Consider the following 23,040-nt stretch of genomic DNA (forward strand, 5'->3'; position numbering starts at 1 on the left):
CAGTGATTCCTGCTAGAAAGTGCTAGTGTGTACAAGTTAGGCAATGCCAGGATCAGGCTCAGGGATTTATGGCCCTCCCAACTTCACTGTACAGGCTTGAAGATAGAGTGGTCACCTGGCCAAATATCAGATAGTAGTCAGCCCTCCTAACAGGGAGTTAGTCAGCACTGTTCAACTTTTGAGTGCAGTGGTGATGTTACTACATATGAACTAGGAGCAGGAATAGGCCCTTCGAGCCTATTCCACCATTCAATAAGATCATGGCTGATCTGAATATAACCTCAACTCCTGGTCTAGCAATCCAGGGGCTAATAATCCACTAAATTTAAATCCTGCCACTGTAGTTCAAGAATTTGAATTCAATTTGAAAGGAAGAGAAACTGATATCTACGAAGCTGTCAGATTGTTGGAAAAAAACAACTGGTTCATTAACATCCTTTAGGGAAAGAAAGCTGACATCCTTACAGTTTGGCCTATATGTGACTCCGTCCCAAGGTTTACTCTCACTGCTCTCTGAAGTGGCCTAGGAAGCCACTCACTTGTATCACTGACTTCTTGAACCACCTCTACACAGTAGTTCAAAAAACCAGCCCACCACCACCTTCACACAGCAACTTTGGATGGGCAATAAATGTTAGCCATGCCAGCAATGAGAATAAATATTATTTTTTAAACCTTTCTTCCTTATAAACAGAAACACAGAATGAACCTGCAGGACCAAGGTTGAAGGAGAATGCCTGGGGCATGCAGAGGAAGGCTCTGAACCTACCCTTGGGAACATCTCATAAATCTTCCAACTATTTGAGTTCTCGAGACAGAGATGGAGTCAGCAGCCTTCCGCTGTACCCTGTTGCTATGCCACCCAGAACACAACACAGGAGAACTGTGTAAACACATGGGCAAGGCAGCCGTAACAGAGACATCTAAAAACTTCCAACGCAGCCTCTGTAATGTGGTTTGTAGATTTATTTCAGTATTTATTGTACAAAGCAAACACGGCATAGGCAGAGTGTACATTTCCATACAGCAAATCAGTAATACAGTACTGAAAGTAAGAGATTTAATGATGCCTGCTTCCCATTACAAACCTTTTTCCTAAACAGAGAGAGTCTGTAGACAATTACCTGAAACCACTTGAAATTCGACTCCCTCTATCGTTGTAATCAACGGTTGATCTTAAAGACCACACAAACAAAAAAAAATTGACTACGTATATATTTCCATCCAAAAATCAGTGCTGTAATTTGCAGAATGACCCTGTCTGGCAGGAATTCTGTTTCCTTCATTGGTCTGGCAGTACACTTCTCAGGAGCATCGAATATAAATTAAGTCAGGGGTGTCGAAACTTTATTTTTGTGGGCTGCATACCATACAGTCCTTTAGGCCACACAATAAGAATTAGAAAACAAAATGCTGAATCCAAGGAATATGCATAAAATCAATCTCCCAGCAGCTAAGACTCAGAAGAAAGGTTTTAAAACATTTTATTTTGTAATTAACAAATGAAAATCTGCCTCTGCATACGAGATAAGTCACCAACTTAAGCTGTCTGAATTTGGTATGCTGCCTCATGATCGCAAGTGATATCAGATAGCCAGGGACCTTGGAGCATCGACTCGTGGCCAGGGAGCCAAGTACCGTGGACCAGAGACTAGTGGCTAGATAACCAGGGACCATCGGGCGGATAATCGTAGCCAGATAACAGGGGACCATGGAGCGGAGGAGAATCGTGGCCAGATAGCCAGGGACCATGGTGTGGAGACTCAAGGCCAGATAGCCAGGGACCGTGAAGCAGAGGAGAATCATGGCCAGATAACTAGGGGCTTTCATGGCCAGTGATCCAGGGATCAATAGGCTATAGCTTATGCTATGAATGTGACCAAACTAACCACATTTTCTTCATTGGAAATTTCAACAATGATGTTCACAAAAATAAAAACGTGAATTGTGAGGGAAGTTGCGTAGGTATCCCCAGAACCCAAATATTTGGCTTCATTTCAAACTAGGTTGAATGGTGCTTCTCTCTTGGCTGGTCAGGTTCTAAGTGAAAGGAGATTGGGCAGCTTTTAACAGTTTCCCAGTGGCTGCTAGTCTATAATATGCTATCCACATACATCTCTAAATTGGCAATCTCACTCACTAAGGCTGCAGGGTGTGGGGAAATTGAATTGTCACAGTTGGTGCTAGATGGAAGAGTTCTTTAAAATTAGGAATAAGGCACTTTTTGTTGGGCAGTGGTGGAAGCTTTACATATAAACCCTGTTATATATATGGGAAGGTCCACAGACTGATACCAGGTGTAAAACATGGATGTCTTACATTGAGCAAGCATGTTAAGAAATAAAAATAAAAACACAAAGAGAGGCATTGCAGTATGAATTCAAGAGGCTCGAGGAAAGCATTCCACTCCCCTTACTGTTGCAGCTCAACAGGTGACAAATACATAATAGACAAAATTGAGACATGGCTGATCCCTGGTGTTTGAAACAGGAACAATGAGAAATGAGATAAGCTGTCATCTTCAATTTTGAAGACAGGTGTCTGAGGGAACATTATATATCCTGGGTGTAATAGGAAAAAGAGTAAGCCTGGAATAATTTCAGATAAACTGGCTAAAGGACAAGAAAGCAACAGGATCAGCATTGTGAACAAAAATGTTACGACTGACAGCAGGAAGTCTTTGAAAAACAACAGAGGTTGTAGTGGGTTTTCTTGGAAGTTGTTAGGGCTGGGATACAAAATCCAGATGCTTTAATGCAAAGATGATAAGGTTAGTATTCATGAAGACTGAGATCAATAGGGAAATAAGGTGCTATATCTAGAGAATAAAGTGCTGTTGAAGACCAATTGGTCTTGAAAGTGAGTAAGACCCATGTATGTCAGCAGCACTATCAGTGGTAAACACTGAAATAACGACACTGAAATATTGGAAGTTAAGAACTTGCATTGGAATCCAACAGTAACAGGAGATTGGGAACAATTACCAGCAGCAACTTGCTAATGCACTTTTCAGAGTTGAGAAGCATAACCTCAGTATAAAATGTCCTGTTGCTCCAGGAAGAATGAACAAACAACTCAAGGCTCTGCCAGAATCATATCAAAATCCACTTTTGCAGCAAAATTTATGAATTTAGTGCCTCCCATTATAAAACCTGACATGTACCTAGTAAGCATATGTAGCTCACCTCTGTATCCATTTTGTCTCTCTCTAGCTGCTCTCTGCTTTTGCTCAAACTAAACAGTGCCTAAAAGCACAAGCTTCCAGGACTTCAACTATTTTCAGTCATAATCTGCAGTCTTTCTCCCACTTGCACCTCCTTCTCACTACTCTTTTTGTGTAGAGGGCAAAGCCAATGTGAGCAAATGGCCCTCACTCTGAGCCTAATTACCCATACTCATCCACAATCAGACTTGACACATTGCAGCATATAGATAAGCAGCTCTCTCAATGTCAATTATTCAGTGGTTCTATATACACTATTCCATCTCCCAATTTGGAAGTGAATGAGGGAAGTTAATCCCGCTTCAATAACCATCAGAAAGGAATAATATAAAGTGCAGCACACTTGAATCCCTGTAAACAATGCCAATGCAACAACCTAAAATTAAGCATTTCTATCTATTGAAGATTTCTGACATATCCTGGTATATTTTGATTCACAACAAGCAGTCAGTTCAGAAAAGATATTTTAAAGCTATATAGGCGACCCTGACAAATAGGCCATGCCAGTGTATATATACTCTCAGCATAGAAAGTGCTCCATTTATACTTGCTAAAATCAAAGCGGACTTTATCAAAGACTGGGATGATGTATCCATCTTTGTCAGTCTTACTATTTTCCCTTTATATCTCCAAAGCAAAGCTGCGTGCACTCACTGCAGTAGCTACATACCCATGCACAAGGTATTATTGTTGAGGACAATTATCAAAAGGATAATATATTAATTAGCATTAATTTATATTGGGTAAGAACATGATGCTTACAACTTCATCAGTAAATTTTCTATGCATTGGCAACCTAGTAAAGCTTTTTTGAGGCCACGCACCATCCTAGTGTATGTATTTGCAGCTAATGATTGGTAAGAATAGGCAGCTAATTAACCCTATAAAAGAGATATATCAAATATAGAGAAAACTCCCAAGAACATTTGACCAAAATTCCAATTGAATGCCATAGAAAACACCCATGCTGTCTTGGTGAGACTGTTGTTGTTGATGCAGTATTGATATTCTGGCCCTAGATATCACTAGCATGCCGAGTAAATAGATATCACTAGCATGCCGAGTAAATACTGCAGTGCTTATTTAGCATATTGGCACCCAATACACTATATGCTTAAAGCAATACATTTTAACTTTGTGATATACTCAATTCTTCATATTAAATTACTTACCTACTGCTGTCACCAATGGCAGTGGTAGAGCTGTATTCACCAGTACTTCACCCTTCTGCTATACACCTCAAAGCTTTCTCTTCAGATACAATCCAAGTTTCAAAAGGACACATCGATAATTGTATTTTTGGTTTTTGTTTTCCCCAAAGTTCAAATACATAGTATGAAATTCTCAGACTATTTACTGTAATCCTAGTGGCATTATGCTCACAGACTAGAGATATCTTGGGGGTGGATAAGCATCATTCATGCATTAACTTTTTGCTGCAAATAATCCATTGGTAGTGGGTTGCTGAGACTGGTTAGGTTGCCTTGTTCAATTATCCTTAGTAAGGGTGTGAACACTAGGCACAGACATGCCCAAACTGCAAATGACAGGATGGCCAACAAATGGAACTCACTGCTGCCATTCTTTCACACGAATTGCGTCTGTAATAACTGGCTTAAATAAGATCCTTTGCTGATGCAGTCAGTTACTATCTTTCCCTCTTGAAACACACTTCCAATTATTCTTCACAATCCCAGCTTCAGCACTACTCAAATGGAAATGACCAAAAATCTCTCTTCCCTAGACCTCTAAACATGGTCTTGCTAGAGCTCTAACTGTGACTCAACTGATCCTGTCCTCCGCGGCTGAGATAAAAGAGCCACAAATACAGAAAATCTGAAGTTAAAAGAAGCTCTATCAGAATCTCAAAAGAGCAACATTTTGGGTGATGTGCCTCACCAGAAAAATTAACCTCCTTTCCCCTTTAACAAACTGCTTGACCAACTGTGCATTATTGGCACTTGCTAATGATCTCTAGTGGATGGGTTTCACCAGGAAAAGCCTGAGGAAGCAACGATACGGCATGTGGCAGTAAAATTTGTCCAAGCTTCAAGATATAAGAGGACATTTTTCCACACACTTAACAGCTTTGCATGACTTTCCCTGCATGCTAAAGCTATGGCGTGTCAGCTGTAAATTCACAAGCAAACAGGAAAGGCATTCTCAACACAGAAATAAACTGGCTCGGGGCACTTCTATCTCAATGCCTTAAAAAAGCCCATATTATTGCACTAATAAGGCTTCTACATTCAATTATACTTTTAAACAAGCTATGTTTTACAGATTGCAAATCAGAAAGTATCTGAATTTGAAAGTTTACCATTGGCTAGACTTTTATAGAGTTTTAAAACAGGATAAGCATTAGATTCTAAGACAGTTGCCATGGAAATGGTCTCTGGTTGACAGGAGCATTTTCCTGGCTCCTCTATGGATGTTGACATGTTGGTGGTGAGGCCTTTCTAAGGCCAAGACAACAGAACTGCAGACTGGCCACAGGTTGTGGCAACAATTTATATAAAGTTTGTCAACATTCCCAAGCTAAGTCCAGGCAAACATGTCCTTCTCTTCAAACTTTTAAGGAATGGGCAAACCCGATTCACTGCCATCTTTGCCACTGTTGTACCAGCTGTTTGAAGCATTCTCTCCAAATGCTGAGGTCTTGATGAAGAGCAAGCCGCACTGAATATGACTGAGCACTGCAGTATTTGGTCAGCTCAAGTCCTACAGGAGTTTCCGCATCCGTCTGTGACTCATGTTTACCCGGGATGTCGCCTGGTCTGTGGAGGAGCCAATGATATCCAGCACTTCATCCTGGCGTTCCAGCTCAGCTTCAGTGTCCAGCGCAATACTCTTCAACTTCCGCAGGATCTAAAATGAAAGCAGGGTGCAAGTAAGTTATTTCTGGTGTGCACCAACACTGATGGATTCAAGTTGCGCGCAGTTTCACACTGTATGGGACACTCTCTTTAATTCTCTTTATACCCGACAGGAGATGGCAGCTTAGTTATATACACTTTGCGGGTGAGCTGCAGGAGTTGGGGCAAGGCAACTAGAAATATTGTTGAAAAGCTGAGATTGGATGAGCTTTCTGGAAGGTGGGGAAGTAGGGGGAAGAAAGGTAGAAAGGCAGAGTTTTAGGAAGGAAATTCTAGAGTGCAGGACCATGATGTTTGAGTGAAACAGAGAAAATACTCCAGACTGAGAAATGCAGTATGTGCAACCTGGAATATAGGCCTGCAGCAGGCTCCAATATGAGCTGTACAGTACCAGAAAAGGTGAATTTTGCCAATATTTGGCACATTTATACAGGAACACTGAGACCCAAAAGCTGCATAATTCCAGATAGTGAATGAACTGTTCACTTTCCCAGTATGCTATAATGCCACACAATATTAAATATTCCAAAGCTAGAATGTTCAACAACAATTTGCATTTATCTGACATAAAAACCATACCAAGGCACTCCACAAAAGTTAGCCAGCTAAAAATGGACTCTAAAGCAAATAGCGACATGATAGGAAGGTGGTTAAAAAGATCATGAAAGAGGTGGGTTTTAAGAATAGAGTTGTGCTGTGACACTCTCCATTGATTATCTAGGCTCCCTTGGATGAGGTCCTGGAGAATTTCTAACACCCATGGATCCATGCCGCAGTGAAACAGAGTACTTTCAGAAGTGGTGGAAAGTGGACTAATAAATTAATGTCTCAAAAAAAAAAAAGCAGAAAGTGCTGGAAAAACTTAGCAGGTCTGCCAGCATCTGTGGAGAGAGAAACAGAGTTAATGTTTCGAGTCCAATATGTCTCTTCTTCAGAACTGTCTCAATATTGCTAAGCTGTCAATGGTTTTGGAAGTTTCAGAATTGTGTGTTCTGGAGCTGCTTTTCTCAATTACACTGTTCATTGTTATAATTAAAACAATAAAAGATACAGCTCCAAACAGTTTTTGCTGTGGAGATACACATATGTGGGAGTTTTTAAATGCCATTGGGGATCACTTCAGTTGTCAGTTTCTAAGCAAGCACTGGCACATGTACAAAAATAAGACACATGGGTCTAGATGTTCACGGTGTTGGGAAGACTCCACGGACCTTTAAAAATGGTGGGCAGGAACCGGATGTGGAAGCCTCGCCTCCCCCCCCAACCCTTTCCAGCAGATCCAATTTTTGCTGTTAGGGGAAAGGGGAAAGAGTGTAAATCGCACAGGAGGAAAACCTAAGCTCAGCAGGGCCATTTGAACTTTGTGTAAAGTTAAAACATATCCCATTTTGACTGTTGCAAGAGCATTAACCTGCAGGGTTGGAGTTGCAAATTTATGGTGTAATCATAAATGCTGTTGAAGGGCATACAATGTCTGTTTAACTGCTTTATCTTAAGCTTTTTTTTCAAATTCCCCACTCTTTAAACTATAAAAAAAACTGGTTCCAGTTGTCAATAATCGTTAAAAGAAAACCTCTGCTGAGCTGCTTTGATTGACAGACCAGCTGTTATAGCATCTATTCAAGCAGTTTCGATAAATTTATTTGTTGACATTTCCCTAAAGGCTATTCATTATGAATGTTTGACTGAGTTTCAAAAGTTTTAGTTCTCTCAGCAGGGGGTTCTGAATTTACTGTTTGATTGACAGCTTAAAGCGGCTATTAAATGATTAGTTGTAAGAACAGAAGTTTGTATGAAATTAACCACTTGAGGAGATTTAAAAGCTTTATGGCTTTCATGAATCGGAGATTTTTCACTATCATGTCTGTGTAACAAGAGTGATATTAGATTTTTTTTTTAGAAGTTATTATTTTCAGCTCCACTTGATTTCTGGGGTCCATCCATAGTGGATACTGGGTGAGTGACATTGAGTTGGCATGGGGAGTCTGAGGGACCATGGGATGAATGAGTGGCAGGAGTTGGAATTGTTGGCATGGACAGTAGGAGGGACCATGGGGGCTGAATGGGAATGAGGGCTAAAGGGCCTAAAGTTTTCTAAAACAACTGGGTCCAAGTCCCAGAGAACAGGGGTGTGCCTTCTAACTGGCCCACTACTCACCCCCGTCCCTTCCCACTGAGCAAAAATCTAATGATTTGGAGCCCTTTTTGTTGAGGCAAGCCCGGCGAGTTGGCTGCCTCGGCAAACAAAATCCAACCAGTAGATATGGTTTCTTTGCTGGTCATTGTCCAAATAAACACCTGCATTGCAAAGCTACAACAGAATCACATAAAAATAATTTGGATTTAGATCCAAGATTTTTCAACAAGGAGTAGAATTCAATTCCAGATTGAACACAATTGTTTGGCCTCTAGCTTCATCACTGCAGGCATTGCTTGACTTCTGTAATAATGCAGAAAAAAGCCAACTTTTTATAACTTACAATGTCATTATCAGGGCTTCAGTAAAGTGCAGGGTGTTGATGTTTTCATACTCTTTCCACTTAAACTGCACAAAGTATAATTATAAATTGTCTCTTGTCAAACTTCAGTTGTGTCCTAATTGTATTTCAAATGGACTTTGGAGTTTAGTCATGTGAAAAAAAACATGACCTGTGATAGCAACAACCTACAAACAGTGATGAAATGTATTCCTAGTTCATCAGTTTTCAGTAGTACTGGCCATGGCATTGGGAAAATTCCCTACAAGATGGCATCTTGAATATCTAACTCAACTACCTGTACAGGTAGGTGGAGATATCTCCTCCAAAGGACAACATTCCTTCAGTGCTCCAGTGCCTCGGAATCAGAAGATGTGAGTTTAATTCCCACTGCAAGATGTGATGTGTAGGCTATCACAGGGCAGTGTTGCACTGACAGAGGTGCCATCCATCAGACAAGTTATACCACATTTTCCGTTTTTATCTTAAACATGTGTTCTCTGGTTACCTATGCACTGGAGAAAAAAAAAGCCACATATTACAGAAAAAAAATCTATTTTCAGCAAGATTTTCTCCTCATGCATCCTTTCCCCTCCAATCTGATCTGTATGCATTTTAAATCCAATATATCACATTCTACAGATATAGCTGTACATATCTTGCTTTTAATAGGTGTGCAGCACAAGGCAAAACTCCTATCATGCCTCACAAAAACCCCTTCCCCATCCAGTCACTGCATCTCTCAAGTCTCCCAGAAGCTTCTACCAACTCCTTCGATTTGCAGCGGGCGACATCACAGGGAACCCAGCATTTTAAAAATGCAATAGCAGCAGTGAGCGGGTGGGTGGAATAGTCAAACCAAACTGGTCATGAATTGGTATCTTTACATAGAATCTGAACCCCGCTCCCAATCTCATCAGTTTTGCACAGGTATTACCCAGCTGTGCTGTTCTGATAATTTTACCTCCAGTGTCCTGTTCTCCTACCCGTTGCTGCTTACTGCTTATTATATAGTCAAATCAAGGATCTCAGCCTCTACAGCCAATGAGTGACATGAAGCTCAGTACTGTTTCAGAGCTTTCCATTTACTCCTTTCAATGCATAATCAATTTAAACAAAATAGGATACTTGTGTAGAATACTACTTAATTATCAGTCACAAGTTTTATAGGAGGTACTGAAGAGTGTCTCTTTAATTCTCTGTAGTCCTTAGGCTCGTTTTGTAGATGGGTTCCAGTTAAATACATGACTCCAGTTTGAAATAGAGTTGAAGAGTGCAGCTCAGACTAATGAGGTCTGGATGTATCTAATGATTCTGCAAACATGACGACTCTTGTAATCCTTCAGTTATTCAGCAAGGGAAAAATTTACTGCAGCCCATCCCAAGATTTACAGCGTATTATTAAAGTTCAGTATTTCAGCAGGTCTGCTAACGGAATGCATTTGGAGCCCTCTGGTGTTTGGTTTTATCGATCACTTCTTCACAGAAACTGATGTACTTCAGTAGCAAGAGGGGCAGACATGGCTCAAAAGGAGCAAGAAAGAGTTGAACAGAAAGAACGAACTTGTATGTATGAAGCACCTTCCACCATCTCAGAGCACTCACAGCAAATTAAGTATAGTGACAGTTGTAATGCAGAGAAATACACTACAACTGCAGCCAATTTGCACACGAGGTCCCAGAAACTGCAAAGAATAAAAAAAAGATCACCAGATAATTAATTTTCCTTTTTTTTAAAAAAAACAGGTACTGGTTGAGGAACAAATGTTTGTTAGGGACCAGAAGAACGATGCTACTCTTATAGAAGCTTACAGCACAGAAGGAAGCCATTCAGACCATTGAGACTGTGCCTGCTCTTTGAAAGAATTATCAAATTATTTGCACTACCTGGTTCTTCTTTAATATCATGGAATCTGTTGTGTCCTCCTGAGAGGGCAGATAATGTCTCTTTTATCCCTGTACCTAACATCCTTTTGCTAAAAATCACTCTCTGCTAGAACAAATCACCTGTGGCCAGAGATTTGAAAAAACACTCATCTTTATAACAGAATGTCAGCCATGACTCTCTGATAACACTCTGCACCCAAGTCAGAAAGTCATAGGTTCAAGACTCACACCAGAGATTTGAGCACATAATCTAGGCTGACAATTAGAGTGATACTGACGAAAGAAGTATGGCCACTCAGGAATGGCATGAGAAGACAGTTCATATTTTAGGAGTCGATGTCTTCAGGAGAAAAGTCAAATCACCAGAAGCTCGCCAGCGTAAAAAAAATAATTTTGAATAGGACTCAAGTTTGTATGAGACAAAAACTAAGCACGAGTACAAAACACAGCCACACAAGAGCAGCAGCAGGAGTTTACAAATAAGTACAAGTGGCAGTGGAATGAGAGAACACAAGTTCAAGAGGGCAAAGAATAGAGGCAAGGCAAAGAGCTCACATACCCTCTTATTCCACATCTGAAATTCTGCAAGGAGGGTCCTCTATGAGAATGAAAGGAAGCATACATAAAAAGGAGAGAGAGCGCTAAATAGGGTGACAAGTCGATAATAAACTGGTCATTCACCTTGTTGTTTGCTGATACAGAACAGCTGCTGTCTTTGCCTCCACAAGAAGTCATTCTCCATGAAGAAAGTTATCAATGTGAAGAATTGAGATGTTTTGATGTCCCATTAAGTCTCTATGTGAATATATTTACTTTATATATTTCATAAGAGAAACAGCATACAGCTCTTGCCCTTTTGATCCAATGAAAGAAAGAGCGCGACTGAGCGAGAATGAGAGGGAGAGAATGCATAAACAGGAGAATGAAATAGTCTGCATGATAAAATGAAAGAGTGGCAAGGACTCTCCACTTATTGAAGAAACAAAATCACAAAAAGGCAAGCAGAGAGGACAAGTAGCAGAAAATCACACCAGGATTTTATCTGACATGATCCGTTGCCTGGTCTTATTTTGCTGCCACCTCTTTCTTACAAGGGCTATATGTACAACTCTGAAAATTAGTTACCACCAATATTCTTAAGAAAAGTAACAATGATTTCAAAAACATACAATGCATTCAGTTAATTAATCAATAGAATCTACACAAATAATCAAGTTCAAGAGCCTGTCCATCGCATAGTAATAAGCCCATAAATGAAAACTATCCAAGTGGAATGCACTCACCTGTCTCAGCTCTTGGGCTTCGGCCTCTGAAACTGTCTGCTCAGATACTTGTTGGGACATCTGTCCACCGCTTGCCGAAACAGGATGCATAACTTTATCCAAGAAGCCAGCTGCTGCAGAAATAAATGCAAACACAAGACATTTGCTGCTATTTATTGGCATCAGGGTGTATTCTGTATCAGTCACTTAGACACAAGGTAGACAACCAAGCCTTGAAGGCCATGCAAAGAAAAGCCAGGAGAACTGATTCATAGCACTGAGTTATGAGGAAAGGTATTTATAAATCACCACTTCAGGCTAAACAGTGACAGGGGGATAGGAAGTAGTCTAGACCTCAGTCCGCAATTTGCCTCTCTCTGGTTTAGGCACAGTTTACACAAAGAAGTGATTGATGTAGAATGGACCACTGATCCACTGAAGTCATGGAAGTAAAAGTCAAGAGTAGTAAAGGATTCTATGACACTATTTTGGAGAAGAGCAGGAAAGTTCTTCCCATTGTCCTGGGCAATATATGTCCCTCAACCAAGAGCATTAAAACAAATTGTCTGGTCATTACCTCATTGCTGTTCATGCGACTTTGCTATGGACAGACTGGCTTTCCCATTTCCTACATTACAGCATTGACCATACTTCAAAAGTACTTAATTGGTGGTAGCTTTGTGACATACTGAGATTGTGAAAGGCACTGTAAACAGAGACATAGAAACATAGAAAATAGGAGCAGGAATAGGTCATTCTGCCCTTCGAGCCTGCTCTGCCATTCAATGTGGTCATGGCTGATCCTCTATTGCAATGTTATACTCCCGCTCTCTCCCCATGCCCCTTGATGCCTTTAGAGTCTAGAAATCTATTTATATCCTCCTCAAACATATTCAGTGACTTGGCCTCCACAGACATCTGTGATAGAGAATTCCACAGGTTCATCACCTTCTGAGTGAAGAGGTTTCTCCCCATCTCAGTCCTAAATGGCCTGCCCTGTGTCTTGAGACTACGTTCCCTCATTCTAGATCCCCCGCACCCCCAGCCAGAGGAAACATCATCCCTGCATCCAGTCTGCCCATCCCTGTCAGAATTTTATACATTTCAATGAGATCCTCTCTCATTCTCCTAAATTCCATTGAATACAGGGCTAGTCACCCCAAACTCTCCTCATATGACAATCCTGCCATCCCAGGAATCAGTCTGGTGAACTTTCACTGAGCTCCCTCTATGGCAGGTATATTCTTTCTAGGTAAGGAGACCAAAACCAAACACAATACTGTATAAACGAGCACTCTTGGGGCAGAATTTTATGGCCACATTGCAGCCAGCTATTCAAAGGTCCATCGAATGAAGTAGGAATGGAAAATCCCGCTGGCGAGAGGGGTCATAAAATTCCACCCTTGTTTTACACCTTTATTCTCCCCTACGGGGTGATGTCTGCTCATTGTGAACCAAATTGCTTTACCATAGTGGGGAGTAAAAATGTAGTAAAGGATGAATGGCCTTCAAAGAGAGATGGTTTGGGTAGAGTGTAGAGACGTTCCCATGAGAGGGAAAGAATAGGTATTGAAAGCTGGAGACCCCTGGATGATTAAAGGTAGATGTTAAAAATGGAACAGAAAAAGGTGGGTTATGACAATTGTAAAGATCCAAGAACGAGGTTAAATATAAAAGCACAGACAATATCTAAGAGGAAATAGGAGGGACAAGGAGCGAGTATGAGACTAGATTAGTGGTCAACATAAAACTTAACAAAAAGCCATTAACTAACAATTAAATAGTAACAGGATAGTGAAAGGAAAGAAGGAAGGAGGAGGGGGAAGGGAAGAGATTGGAGGGAATATGTTTTGGGATCAAAAAGTGAAACTTCTTTTGAAGGCAGAGGGTATGGTTGAGGTACTAAATGAGTACTTTACATCAGTTTTCACTAAGGAACAGGCTGCTAACGTAACAGTAAAACAGGAGACAGTAGCGTTATTGGATATCGCTAAGTAGAAAAGTCACAGTCTCAATGGCATGCATCCTAGGTTACTAACGCAAGTAAAGGTGGCTATGTCCATAATCCTCCAATTATCCTTGGATATAGGGTGGTACCAGAGGACTTAGGGGTTGTGTAAGTTATACGCCTATTTAAAAAAAGGGAGAGGGTTAAACCCATCAGCTTCAGTCCAGTAGCCAAACATCAGTGGTGGCGAAATTTTTAGGAGCAACAATTCATGCAAAATTAATTGGCATTTGGAAAGGAACAGGCTAATAAATGAAATTCAGTACAGGTGTGTTAAAGGCAAATCATATTTGACTAAAGATCAAATTTTTTGATGGAACAGGGGAGATGTTGGATAAGGGTAATTAATTAAGGTTGTGTATGTGGACTTTCAAAAGGTGTTTGACAAAGTACCACGTAATAGACTTGTTAGCAAAATTAAAACCCGTGGAATTAAAGGGGCAGTGATAGCAAAGTTACCAAATTGGCTAAGGGACAGAAAAGAGAGTAGTGATAAACAATTATTTTTCAGACTGGAGGGAGGTACACAGTCTTGTTCCTTAGGGGTCAGTATTAGGATCACTGCTCTTTTTGATCTATATTAATAACCTGGACTTAGATCTCCTCCTCCTTCAGGTACCATGCCCTAATAGGGAGTTGGCGACCATGGACTTGCATTGGATTGGTCCATGATTATACTTGGCAAAGTACTGCAGTGGTTTGCCATCGTCTTGTGCAGTATGGCTGCTCAGGAAACTCTCTCTCTCTCTCTTACCACCTGCCATCAGGCAAACCGAAAGGATTTACAAGCTGGTGTTCCACCTGATTGGCAACGTTATGAACGCACCTTCCATGGCCATCAGGTCCTGAAGTGGGACTTGAACCCGAAGCTCCTGGCCCAGAGGTAGGGATGCTACCCACTGCGCCACAAGACCTCCCTGGATTTGGGTCTACAAAGCATAATTTCAAAGTTTACAATTGATACAAAACTCAAAACTATATTAAAAAATGGAAGAGGATAGCATCAGGTTTCAGAAGGAGACACAGACTGGGGAAATAGTCAGGCACACTGAAGATGACATTTGATGAAGAAAAGTATGAAGTGATACATTTTGATGTGAAGAATGAGGAGGGGTAGTATGAACTAAATGGTATAATTTTAAGTTGGTCCAGAAACAGAGACTTGGAGATGTGTGTACGCATCTTTAAAAAATGGTCAAGTTGAGAAGGTTGTTAAAATAAAGTATATAGAATCCCTGGCTTCATTAATAGAGGGATAGAGTACAAAAGCAAGCAGTTAAGCTGAACTTTATGAAACACTGGTTAAGCCTCAGCTGGAGTAGTGTCTTCAATTCTGGGCACCACACTTTAGGAAGCATGACAAGGTGCAGAAGAGATTTACCAGAATGGTAGCAGGGGTGACGGATTTCAATCATGTGGAGAGGCTGGAGAAGGTGAAGGCTGGAGACTGTTCTCCTTACATCTTGGGAAATTTGATAGATGTGGCAGAAAGGTCATAAAAAGAGAACTTAGAAAAAAATGAGAATTAGACAAAAACGTGAAAGGAAAAACAATTTACAGGGACATGCAGAAAGCAGGGGAGTGAGAATAATTGGATAGCTCTACCAAAGTGCCAGCACTACATGGTAGGCAGAATGGCCTCCTTTTCCACTGTATCATTTTATCATTCTAGGGATTTAATCACCAGGTGACACAATTTAATTATTTAGAAGTTAGAAATGTGAAGTATGTTAGATAGTATTTTTTTTCCACAGAAAGAGTAATCAGATTGTGGAATCCGTTGCCATGGGAAGGCTGTTGATGAGAACAATATACAAGTTCAGCAGACTAGTTTTAGTCTAGAAATAGTAAGGATCAAAGGATACAATAAAGGTAGATCAGTGAGGTTTTTCTATATAAAATAGGTGCACATATTTAAGTCCAAGAGCTTTTTCCTTCTCTAAATATTCTCACATGTTCCTAGTTTGATAATTACTTTTTATTCAGAAGTGCTATTGCATTATGTCACATCTTAGACATAGAAGCAGAGTGACCATGGCCCTTAAGAACTGAAATTTGCCATACCTGCATTCCATATGGAGCCGCCCATGCCAAGATTCTCTGAAACAGGAGATTCCTCTGGTTTGAAGAGCCCCAACAGATCCTCTCTGAATTGCACTTTTTTGGAGTATTGTATCTCTACAATGGAAACAACATCAGTCATCCTCGCAGACTGCAGGGTAAAGGAGATGTCGGGCTTCCCTATGAACCTCTGGCGGACAACTATCTCATAAGGGCTCTGCACTTTAACATCGTCGACTTCCTCCCGTCGGTACTTGTGCACAAGCTGCTCGTTTGAATCACAGATTTCCAGACCTGAGCAAAGGACTGCAAGTGTGCCCTGTTTGAGGATGGGGTCCGGACCTTGGGAGTAAAGCACAGGGACTTTTAATATCAAGCCTTCCTTCCCGAAAGCTTTCGAGGCAGAGGCCGGGTATTCTGACTGATTCTTTGTTTCCTGTTGAGCCTTTCGGAGACGACTGCTGAACGGCCACCACGGTGGAGACTCCAGCTCAGTTAACAGTCTGTCACAAGGAAATCAAAGAAAGATATTTCACTGGTCATCGCTTGACAGAAGTTTTCAGAAGTTTTAATTTATAGGGATTTTACAGAGACATAGAGGAGTAAAGAGCGGGTTTAAGACTCATGCTTAAAACAGGCCAACCTCCTCGGAATGTTGAAGCAGTGTTTGTTAACTTGACTTAAACATTCATTAAAATTAGAAGAGTAGAACTTGTGATCTTTGACCTAGGTAGAAAGAGAAAATCCTGATAGCAATATCTTAGGGCATGCATTAACCAATTAATTTTAACCAAGCGGTTATGGTACTGGATGAGTAAGGTCACAATGGAAATTCAGTAAATCTGTGGGTTTGCACCAAAATAAATCTGTGGGAACCCAACCAGATCACTAAAATCCTCAGGAAAGGAAACATGCAACACCTGCTTGGTCTGGGCCTAGATGTGGCTCCAGACCCACATTACTTAGTTAACTCCCTTAATTCTGTCAGGGTAACAAGGGATGGGTCATAATTGCTGACTTGACAGTGTCATCCACATCCCAAAAACCAAAAGGATAAAATTTAACACTGGCAGGAATTGCGTGACAGTACCTTACATGTATGCACCATAAGATCATGGATTGGAAAGATCTATCTGCAAACATCTTAATAGTGAATCCAAATTCAGAATCATATCTATTTCTTAGGCTGGATTTTACAGCCCTGCTGCGGCATGTCTGCCCCCGGCAGAGGTGGCGAACCATATAAATCTCCATTCAGTTCAGCAGGACCGTAACCTCCCACTGGACAGGAAGAGCCGTAAAATCCTGGCCATAATTCTTTTTTCTATCCATTCTTTGGATTATGGGCATCGCTGGCAAAGCTGGTATTTTGTTGCCCTGTGGCAGTGAGCCTTCTCGAACTGTTGCAGTCCATGCAGATGGTGAAGGTGTCCCCACAATGTTCATATTCTTTGCAACCATTGTTACAACTGAATGGCTCGCTCGGCCACCCCAGAGGCAAGAACAATGATGTGGGACTAAACTCTCATTTACACTTAATCCTATCCAGTCTGACGTTAGTTATTATTCATTTACATGATTTGAGCGTCCCTGACAAGGTCATTATTTATTTCCCGTCCCTAATTTCCCTGAGAAAGTGGTGGTGGGCCTTCTTCATTGTTGTGGTTTGATTTGGCTTCCTCTGTCACTTCACAGTCAAACATATTGGTGTGAGATTGGAGTCACATGTAGGCCAGACTGGATAAGGAGAGAAGGTGTTCTTCCCAAAAAGGACATGGGTACAGGAATTGGATTTTTACAGCAATCCGACAGCTTAAATGGTCACTTTTTACTGATACCAGTTTATTTCCCGTTTTGTTTCGAACTATTTTCAAGTTCTTACACTGCCGTGCTGGGATTTAAACTCATGTTTTCTGGATTAATACATTTCCTTACATGCACTTAAAATGTGAAAAACAAATCTAATTTTTGGACTAATGGGGAATAAATATTAAAATAAAATTGAAAACTCAAGTAAAATTAGACTAAATCTCAAGGTCCAGGGACAAAACTAAATCTCACATTTCTATGTACAAAACACTACTAGACTGAATTTCGAACACAATGTAACAGTATGAACATCTTTAGGTAAAATAAGGAATGGAAGGTTGAAATAAATGATATCTGCATAAAATCTCAGTCTCCTTGTAAAAAATTACAAATCTCCAAAATCTCTTAAAATACAATTTTGTACTCAATTTTTCAACATTCTTTGTGTCCTGGTATTATCTTAAGTTTCCAGGCTCACTGTGCACGCTGCCCCCCCATCCCACACATCTACTAGGGACAACATTTTCATCCTGACTTTCATTTTGGCTTTGTCCAAATGTCCTTCAGTTAGGGCCCTTCAATAGCCACTCCTTCAACTTTGTATAAAAAAAATCACACTCAGATGTGCCTGTTGATGAAAATCTCTGCTAAATCTGATTGAGTGGCTTAATAGGCCACTACAGAGAGAAATTAAGAGTCTATTATATAGGCCAGCCATAGTGGGATTTGAACTCTCAGCATCTGGATTACTAGTCCAGTAACATAACACAGCATGACCATATCCTCTACGCCATCAGTATTGTTTTCTTTTGCACTCCCATCCCACTGGAACTCCCTTCCTGCTTTCAAAAAAAATCCCTAACGCCCATTATTTTTGACTGCACTTTCTATCCCTTCACCTTTCCCCATTTGTTTGGTGTCTACTTTATTTTCCTACTCTACGAACTGCTGAGACATATTTCTGTACTGTGAGGAGTGCTACATAGGTGAAAGCTGCTGTCCTGTGTGCTCTGAATGTAAATTAGATAGGACAAAAGTTTGTACAGCAACTACTTCACTCCCACCTTTCCTTTAATTGGCACAGAACTAGCTACACAAAGAAAAACATATTTTAGTCAGGAAGGTTGTATTCAGGGATCATTAAAGTGAAATATTAGTTCCAGAAAATAAAAATAACAAGAAATCAAATCCAGATGCACACAGCACTCTGACTGAAGCGCAAACAGCCCTCTTCTCATTCCCCTTCCATTATGTAAAGCCGAGTTAACCAAAAACTTCTCATTTATCTAGATCATGAAAATTTGTACCTGTAAGACTATAACTGCAGGGTCGTTATAGGATGATCAGTTGTTCTTTCTTCAACAGCTCTTGCAACATGAAGCAATCCATGCCAGCCTATAGCAAAACCTGGACAACATTCAGAGTCAAGAAGTAGCGGATTACAATCACGCCATATATATGTCTGCAAATGACTAACAAGGAAAGGTCCAATTACTGCTGCAAACTCCAATGGCACCACCATTACTGAGCTCTTCACAGTCAACATCATGTCTGACCAAAAGCTGAACTGGGCCAGTCATATCAACATTGCAGCTATAAGTGTATGGCAGTCTGCGGTGTGTGGCTCAACTTTTATCCTCTCAAAGCCTCTCCATCTACAAAGCTCATATTTGTAGCCTGATGGAATACTCACTCACCATTTCCCTGGATGAATGGACATAGCTTGAAATGCACCATCCAACTTAACGTAGTATACTTGATTAGTAGCCATGCTTCTAGACTTGACATTCAACCTCTCCACTCTGGCACATCTTCTCTACAGTTATGTACCATCTATAGTGCAAGCTTACTTTGCCAGCACCTCCCAGCCCTCTATCACTGAGGACAAGAGCAGTAATACCAAGGAATTAAATCTGGACAAAAAAAACCAGACTAGTAGATTGTTCTTCACTCCACAGCTCAACTGCTCTCACTCCTTAAACAATATGTCTGCCAGACTCAGAAAGGCCTAGGCTTTTGCCTTCCATTAATAGATTTTACACATTCCAGAAAAATAACATGCGTGGGAAAAGAATGTATAATTCCCTTCAGTAAGCCATCATGGTGCAGCCGTCTTCAGGTAAACCACAGTGACAAGCTGGGTCAAACTGGTCCTTCCTTGTAGAAAGCAGTCCCCAGAAAACTAAGCCAGACTAAGATGGGCAGAAATGAACATGGCCCTGTAGCAAATCTGTAGCTAATCTACCACATCAGAAACACTTCCAGAAAACAAAATCAAAATTTCACAGCTCTCATAGTAACTATGCTGTGCTGCATGTTACTAACCCATACAAAGAAAGCCTCAAGTTGAATCCTTGTATATTAGTCAAATGGCGCAGGAGCACCTTAATTGTCCCCTCCAAAATAAGAAAATCAGCTAGGGTATCACCAGCTAAATGCCATCCAACAACGCCCCTGTTGGAAAGTGCACACGGTGGTGTCGTGGTTAATGTTACTGGACTAGTAATCCAGAAGTATGGACTAATAATCCAGAGAATGTGTGTTCAAATACCGCACGATAGCTTGAAAATTTGAATTTAGTTATAAACAAAATTCAGTAAAAGTGACCATCAGGCTGCTGGATTGCTGTAAGAGTCCAAATCCGATTCACTAATGTATTTCAGAGAGGGAAACCAGCACAACTTCTGAGCTGGCCTATGCCCGATTCTAGAACTACAACAATATGGTTGACTCTGGAGTCACTAAGCAAGGAATCTTAAACTGCATCAAAGAAGGCAGCCCACCACCACCATCCACAACTAGGGATGGGAATTCTTTCTCTCCTCTCCCAGCACCCCCCAAAAAAAATACTTTATTCATAGACACGGGAAATGAATGGCAGTGACGTCCCCATCTTGAGAATGAGTAATGATTGATTTCAGGCTGGACAGGATTGAGCTTGGCAGTTATGGTCAGATAGCCACTGACATTCAATGTCGGAGTTTGCACACAAAGAAATAGCACTGGCAAGGAGTGGCAGAGGGCTGAAAATGTCTGCAAAATCATACCCAAAGAATGAACCATCTCATTCAAATGTGGTATTATCTGCTTGATGCAACTTTATACAAATATAAAATTATTTAAATTATTAAAAACATAGAATATTAGAATGAAATGAAGCATAGTGGAAAGGGTCGAACCATTACAATTAATAAGCGCAATCTCTTCTTCCATTCACTTGTAAATTTTATATTAGATAAAAGTGACATCTTTCCAAAGTTTTTTGTCTTGCGCTCATCAGGACAAATGCAAGAATGTCAAATTTCAAACATCACAATAATTTGCACTACAGGAGAAAAGGGTACTGATTGGTTGGCAAGTCAACTCTGGCTCAGGTGTTGCCATGGAGAAAGAAACTGAAAACAAGGCTCCCCAAGCTCCTGGGCAATTCAAAAGAAGTTGCAAGGCCTGAACATTTCCTTTATTTGCAGAGAACGGGTCTTTGTATATGAATGTATATCATAAAAAAGCATATCAGCAACTTTTACTCCTGTAAATAGTTGTGAACAGTTGAAATTTGGCATTCTTGTCTTTGCACCGATGAGTGCAAGATAAAAAGCTTCAGCAACGGGTCTCTCCTTTCAGCAATGTTCAAGTTCTGTACTACCAAGTGACTGTTAGATAAAAGTAGCATATAATAAAGCACAAACAAAGGGCTGTTTTGAATTTACACAGCTGTATTGCAAGCTCCCTGGTGATAACCCACCACTGGGGAATTTCCATTACAGCTAGACCCAGCTCTGCTAATGCAGAGGTTACCGATTCAGAATCCCATTGTCCCAATAGGTCACATGCAAAAGAAAATTTAAAAATTCATGCTCACTGGCCAACCAGTGAAAGTATTCGGTCAACTCCTGGAGCTCTTATCTAGCACTGGAATACAAATCTGAACCTACCTATCGCAACTGGCTCTATTCCAAAATACCAGCTCCTCCATTCTGACACAAACATCGTCTACATTGTCCATATGCTAAGTTGCACAAGTGGGTGCACAGTAAACTGTTCCTTTTTAATCCCACTGTGTGTTGTACAGGTGCAGGAGCTGACACAGAAAAACACACAACTTTTTCAGTACCAGACAACAACTTCACATAATCACAGAATTGTTACAGCACAGGAGGCCATTCAGCCCATTGTGTGCACGCCAGCTCACCAAACGAGCAATTTGCCTAGCGCTATTCCTCTGCCTTCACCCCTTAACCCTGCACAATCTTCCTTTTCAGTTAATAATCCAATTCCCTCTTGTATGCCTGGATAACCTGTCTCCTCCACACTCTCAGGCAGCACATTCCACATCTTAACCATTCGCTGCATGGAAAAGTTTCTCATGTCTCCATTGCTTATTTTGCCAATTACCTTGAATCTGTGCCCTCTCGTTCTCAATCCTTCCACCGGTGGGAGCAGTCTTTCCTCCTCAATTCTGTCCAAACCGTCATGATTTTGAATACCTCCTATCAAATCTCATTTCAACCTTCTCTTCTTCAAAGAAAACAGTCCCAACTTCTCCAATCTATCTACATAACTGAAGTTCCTCATCCCTGGAACCATTCTCATGAATGTTTGCTGCACTGTCTATAATGCCTTCACATCTTTCCTAAAGTTTGGTACCCATAACTGGATGCATTACTCCAGTTGAGGCCAAACCAGTGTTTTATACAAGTTTAACATAACCTCTTTGGTCTTGTACTGTATGCCCCTGTTAATAAAGCCTAGGATACTGTATGCCTTATTAACCATTCTCTCAACCTGTCCTGCCACCTTCAATGACTTATGCATACAGGTCCCTTTGCTCCTGCACCCCCTTTAGAGTTGTAATCTTGTCTCTCTGTGTTCTTCCCACCAAAAATGAATTACTTCACACTTCTCTGCATTCAGTTTCATCTGCTATTTGTCAGCCAAGCTATGTCCTTTAGACGTTCTACGCTATCCTCCTCACAGTTCACAATGCTTCCAAGTTTTGAATCATTCGCAAATTTTGAAATTGTGCCCCGTATGCCAATGTCTAGGTCATTAATATATATCAGGAAAAGCAAGGGTCATAACTCCAACCCCTGGGGAACTCCTTGACAAGCCTTTCCCCAGTTTGGAAAGCATCCATTAACCACTACTCTCTGTTTCCTGACACTCAGTCAATTTCATATCCATGTTGCTACTGTCCCTTTTATTCCCTGAGCTATAACTTTTCTCACAAGTCTGTTTGTGCAGCATCGTATTAAATGCCTTTTGGGAAGTCCTTGTACACCACATCAACAGCATTATTCTCACCAAACCTCTGTTATCGCCAGCTACTTAAACATGATTTTCCTTATCAAATTCATGCTGGCTTTCCTTAATTAATGCGCATTTGCCCAAGTGACTATCCATTTTGTCTCGAACGATTGTTTCTAGAAACCTCCCT

General features: G+C 40.8%; 1 protein-coding gene across 4 annotated transcripts in view; it reads right to left on the bottom strand.

Moving 5' to 3' along the window:
• Window positions 1-951: 951 nt before the first annotated feature.
• The window catches only part of snap47 (synaptosome associated protein 47), a 28,823-nt gene continuing 6,734 nt past the window's right edge, over window positions 952-23,040 (bottom strand). For 3 of the 4 annotated variants that reach the window (XM_041190660.1, XM_041190659.1, XM_041190663.1), the window contains 3 exons: window positions 15,798-16,297; window positions 11,747-11,859; window positions 952-6,091 (listed from right to left, as the gene is read on the bottom strand). In XM_041190660.1, coding sequence (XP_041046594.1) covers window positions 5,945-6,091; window positions 11,747-11,859; window positions 15,798-16,297 — 760 coding nt within the window. In that variant the 3' untranslated portion in view covers window positions 952-5,944. The remainder of the gene's footprint in view (window positions 6,092-11,746; window positions 11,860-15,797; window positions 16,298-23,040) is intronic. The other variant, XM_041190664.1, reaches the window with a different exon arrangement.

Source organism: Carcharodon carcharias, chromosome 6, assembly GCF_017639515.1.
Source record: "Carcharodon carcharias isolate sCarCar2 chromosome 6, sCarCar2.pri, whole genome shotgun sequence".
Classification (NCBI taxonomy): domain Eukaryota; kingdom Metazoa; phylum Chordata; class Chondrichthyes; order Lamniformes; family Lamnidae; genus Carcharodon; species Carcharodon carcharias.